This window comes from Sinocyclocheilus anshuiensis, unplaced genomic scaffold (genome assembly GCF_001515605.1).
Source record: "Sinocyclocheilus anshuiensis isolate Anshui unplaced genomic scaffold, SAMN03320099.WGS_v1.1 scaffold1144, whole genome shotgun sequence".
Lineage (NCBI taxonomy): Eukaryota > Metazoa > Chordata > Actinopteri > Cypriniformes > Cyprinidae > Sinocyclocheilus > Sinocyclocheilus anshuiensis.
In genome coordinates this window covers 602697-608078 of record NW_015551101.1, presented here as the reverse complement: position 1 = coordinate 608078, position 5382 = coordinate 602697, and the positions used below count along the sequence as shown (strand labels likewise).

The 5382-nt window shown below is 36.3% G+C and overlaps 1 protein-coding gene across 14 annotated transcripts in view; it reads left to right on the top strand.

Annotated features, from left to right (window-relative positions):
• LOC107662770 (phosphatidylinositol-binding clathrin assembly protein-like) overlaps window positions 1-5382 on the top strand; it is a 23038-nt gene that overhangs the window by 6263 nt on the left and 11393 nt on the right. For 11 of the 14 annotated variants that reach the window (XM_016452855.1, XM_016452853.1, XM_016452851.1 and 8 more), the window contains exons 2-11: window positions 164-306; window positions 417-492; window positions 840-942; window positions 1262-1355; window positions 1502-1613; window positions 2116-2222; window positions 2308-2349; window positions 3787-3798; window positions 3939-4024; window positions 4212-4335. In XM_016452855.1, the coding sequence (XP_016308341.1) occupies window positions 164-306; window positions 417-492; window positions 840-942; window positions 1262-1355; window positions 1502-1613; window positions 2116-2222; window positions 2308-2349; window positions 3787-3798; window positions 3939-4024; window positions 4212-4335 (899 nt within the window). The remainder of the gene's footprint in view (window positions 1-163; window positions 307-416; window positions 493-839; window positions 943-1261; window positions 1356-1501; window positions 1614-2115; window positions 2223-2307; window positions 2350-3786; window positions 3799-3938; window positions 4025-4211; window positions 4336-5382) is intronic. The other 3 variants (XM_016452854.1, XM_016452852.1, XM_016452864.1) reach the window with 1 other exon arrangement.

Sequence of the window (5382 nt, the reverse complement as noted above, 5' to 3'; positions counted from 1 at the left end):
ATCAAACAGCAACATTACACACTAACTAACATTAAAAAAGTGAAATCGCAATCAACCACCCCTTTAAGCTCTATATACCAGTGCACTGCATTGACTACAGTTCTTGCCTGTTCACCCAGTTATTAATTGCAGTAGTTAATGGAAATCTCTATTTCTATTGTAGACCTGATACACTGTACCAATGAGATGAATGTGAACATTCCTCAGCTGGCAGACTCTTTGTTCGAGAGGACCACCAACACCAGCTGGGTGGTGGTCTTTAAGTCTCTAATCACAACACATCACCTCATGGTATACGGAAACGAGGTGCGTGACCGTGGGAGACCTGTCCACTTTTTATTTTTTTTTCATGCGCTAATAAAGATCTGCAAATAATTCTATGCATCAAACCTTTTTTTGTATTATTTTGGTTACAGCGATTTATTCAGTACTTGGCCTCCAGGAACACATTATTCAACCTCAGTAATTTCCTGGACAAAAGTGGCCTACAAGGTACAGTATTGAACTATTTCACATTTATTTCAGGCTCTACAGAGGTTAAATTTTTCTTTTGTGCTCATCTTTGGATGCATTATTTAAATAGTTGTAAATTAAGCATTTATTTTACAGCATAACATTTAATATTATGTTCTAATAACATTATTTTCCTTTTTAATTCATGTAATTTGTTTTATAATAATTTAACATTCACTTTTTTTACAGTTTTAATTTAACATTTCAAATTCCCTTTTCCTGATTGTAGCACTTTTCCTCTGTGATCCTTAGCAACTACTCCTTATCATTTGTTATAAATAAAATACTTTATTTCTTAACTGTGATATTTATTGGTATTTCCCTAGGTTATGATATGTCAACATTCATTCGGAGGTATAGTCGATATCTGAATGAGAAAGCAGTTTCATATCGACAGGTGGCATTTGACTTCACGAAAGTAAAGCGTGGGTAGGATATTTATTTTTATTATACATTTTATAAAATGATTTTGAATCTAAAGGTAGTATCTAGTTCCTGCTTTCTCTGGTGTGCTGAATTTTACATTAAGTGCATTATGTAACTCAAACAGTGATTCATTTCACCAGCAAATTGTTCACTCGATACAAAGTTGTTTTAGCCTTAGCTGTAGTTTTTGTTCTAAATCATTTGAGGGGGATTTGTGCAGCACTAGGTTTGAAGTGCTTGCATTAAGGATCATCCACTAAACCTCCATGCACTGATCCCCCTAATGTCATTTGACCTATATTTTAAAATCTTTTAACTTAAGGGTGGACGGAGTGATGAGAACCATGAACACAGAGAAGCTTCTTAAAACCATCCCCATTATACAGAACCAGATGGATGCCCTTCTTGACTTCAATGTAAGCTGACGGTTGATCTATATACATGCATGTTCACTGATAAAAATGACTGATGAATATATGCAATGAATATATACTCTGTAGAAGCAAAGCATTTGTTTTGCATATATTTAAAAAAAAAAATTTTCTTTTTTTTTTCCGTCCAGGTCAATGCCAATGAACTTACCAATGGGGTTATCAATGCAGCCTTCATGCTTCTCTTCAAAGACTCCATCCGACTTTTTGCAGCTTACAATGAAGGGATAATAAACTTACTGGGTAGGTCTTTCAGGATGCTTTCATCTCAATTCTAAATAAGTAAACAAATTATTGTATAAATGCTTCACTTTATATGAAAGATGCACATTACAGAATTGAGGTAAATATTTGTTTAAAGGAATAGTTCACCCAGAAATTAATATTAGCTGAAAATCTACTCACCCTCAGGCCAAATCAAAACAGATTTGGAGAAATTTAGCATTAACAATAGAGCCCCTGCAGTAAATGGGTGCCGCCAGAATGAAAGTCCAAACAGCTGATAAAAACATCACAATAATACACAAGTAATCCACATGACTCCAGCCTATCAATTAACATCTTGTGAAGTAAAAAGCTGTGTGTTTGTAAGAAACAAATGAATCAAGGCAATTCAAACCATCGCTTCTGGCCAAAATTCGAGTCTATAATCTACAATCTATACTAAATGCAGATATAATCTACACATATAGATAACAGCATAGTGCTGATTAGTAATGCGTACCTATTCATCTACCTCTTACAGAAAAGTATTTTGATATGAAAAAAGTCCAGTGCAAAGAGGGTTTGGACATTTACAAGAAATTCCTTACTCGAATGACCCGGATCTCGGAGTTCCTCAAAGTGGCAGAGGTGAGATTCTCATGTGTTGTTCTGGTTAGCAAGGGACTTCATTAAAAGAGCGCTATGTAACATATTTGTTCTACACACCTCACAGCAGGTGGGAATAGACCGCGGGGACATACCTGACCTGTCTCAGGTAAGACTACACTTTTATTCGGACTTTTAACACCTGCACTCGCTCTGCATTATTAACTATCCTGAGTATTTTCTGAAACTGTTCTGCTTTCTCTCTTACGTTACTTTGCACAAATGCATTTCTGACTTAAAGATGCATGCAGGTCATTAGGATGTCTTAACTTTTCCCTGTCTACAGCAAATAAAGGTGTCATGGGCTCAGTGGAGATTTCAGAATAATAATTACAATAATAGAGATAGTAGAATCATGACTTCCACAGTTATGACAAGTATATTGACTCAGAATATGCAACAGGTTCTCACTCAGATAGAGCCGTTGGAGCCATTTTGTGTAGTTTGTAAATTTAATTTAAATAAAATCTGTATGCCAATATATTACTGTTTTAAAAATCTGGAGTGAGACCTTTAAATGTTTTTTGAAAAAAGTCTCCTATGTTCACAAGGGTGCATTTATTTGATCAAAAATACAGTAAAAACAGTAATACTGTCAAATATGATTACAATTTTAAAATAACTTTATAGATTTTTTAAAATATATATAAAAATTTATTTATTCATGTGATCGCAAAGCTGAATTTTCAGCATTAATTCAGCCTTCAGTGTCACATGATCATTCAGAAATCATTCTAGTATGCTGATTTGGTGCAAGAAACATTTATTATTATTATTATTATCATCAATTTTTGTTGAACGCATGATACATTTTTTCAGGATTCTTTGAATAGAACTGTTCAAAAGAACAGAAACCTTTTGTGACATTATAAATGCCTTTACTGTCACTTTTGATCAATTTAATGCATCCTTGCTGACTAAAAGTATTATTTTCTTTAAAAATATCTTCAGGCCATAGAAATCTTAACATGATTTTAGAGTGAATATATATTTTTTCTGCCTATGCTCAGCTCTAAAATATTTCCTAGGTTAGAAATTGCTCTAAATTTAGTCTCTATAAAATGATTTAAAAAACGTTAATCACAAACAATTGGCAAAGTCAGTGTACATTATTTGTCCAAAGGTACGAGAAACCTTCATATAGAGTACAATTAAAGCACAAACACATTTCAGATGATGAGTATATTCCTGAGAGTTTGGGTTCATGATTATAATAATAATGTTGATGCATCATTCTATACAGTGACATGCAGGGCTTTTACCAAAGCAGCAGTATTTGACACCTTGGGAGTGAGAACTGTTTAGTATATACAGAATTACTGAAATAAATTAACTTTTCCACGACATTCTAATTTATTGAGATGCACCTGTAAGTCATAATGGCAAATGTTAAACATGGACACATGAAAAGGACAGATTATTATCCAATGCAAATACCATAGCCTTATATAAGAGCAGATTTGAAACTCATGCATTATATGTCTGACCAAGACCACCTTTATATTCTGTATTTCCCTTTATCTTTCCACCTTCTGTCCACCTTCAGTTTACCGTGTGTGTAAGTACTTTTCTGACTCTTTTCTGCACTCCTCTGCACTGTTTAATTCTTAATGCAAATAAGCTATTTACTGTCTTTTCATTGGAGGCTTGATGCAGTCAGTGCTGCATTCCTGAGTAAATGTTTGTGCATTCCCCCAGGCCCCCAGCAGTCTTTTGGATGCCCTGGAGCAACACTTGGCTTCATTAGAAGGAAAGAAGGTGAAGGACTCCACCGCCGCCAGCAGGTGGGCCATTCATGTGTCACATTCAGAGCTGAATATAAATTAATGAGTTCTAACAGATGCATTATGTTGACAGTACTTGATGGATTCTAACTTATAAAAGCTTGTGCTTGACAAATGCAGGAGTTCTGTATACTCTGTATATTTGATACTCACAGAAGCCCAATTTATCTCTCCCCGACTTTTGTAGGGCAAGCACACTCTCCAATGCTGTGTCATCTCTGGCCAACACTGGCATGTCTTTCACCAAAGTGGATGAAAGGGAAAAGCAGGCAGCTCTGGAGGAGGAGCAGGCACGATTGAAAGCTCTAAAGGTACATATTTTCTAGTTGTATGTGCACACATTTGGACAATACTGTATATACTTCTGCATTGTACATTTTTGTGTGTGTGTGTGTGTGTGAATTCAATAAATTCAGAAAAAATTCAGGTAGTGAAAACTGTATTTACATAAATTATACACCGTGTGTGCTGAAACGAGCTGAAAAACAAGTTGTTGATGTATTTAAATTTGTATCAGAAATGTGTCTCCCTTCTGTGTGCGTGATGCAAGAAATCACTGTAAACCAGGTGTGATTTGACTCATTAGTGTTGCCAGATCTTGCCATGAAAAAAAAAAAAATACAGCAAATAAGAACAAGCCCATAATACACTTAAATCCAAACGTGTTATCTTGGAAGTAAGATACATACCAAAATATAGTGACCTGCACCTGCCTAATGTATTAACTCCATAAACTGGATTGCTTTATTAGCAGAGCCCAAACAGCAAGGCCAAAGATGCTTAAAGGGGTCATATGATGCGATTTCAATTTTTCCTTTCTCTTTGAAGTGTTACAAGCTCTTGGTGCATAAAGAAGATCTGTAAAGTTGCAAAGACTAAAGTCTCAAATCCAAAGAGATATTCTTTGTAAAAGTTAAGAGTCAACCACGCCTACCTAAAATGGCTCATTCTAACACGCCCCCACATGTCTACGTCACAATGTGGGAAGATTTGCATAACGCCGCCCAAATGTTCACGCAAAGAAAGAAGGCGTGACTTTATTCTCGCTGTAGTATTGTTGCTGCCGCCACGTTGTGAAGACGCTGTGTTTCGTTGTGAAAGCGAAACTACTTTGTTTGGCCTTCCAAAAGAGGACGATACCCGCTTCGTCATGCCTGGAGCTGATCCGTGCTGGTCGCTGAGGAAATACATCAACTTTGTGCTGTGGATCGCCGGATCGGCTTTCACCGTGGACGAAGCGAAGCTGCCGCTCATACTAGGCCTCCGCTGACTCTAGCCGCCGGCCTCTGCTCACTCAAGGCCGCCGTGTGTGATACTGTGTGTTTCGTTGTGAAAGCGAAACTACTTTGTTTGGCCTT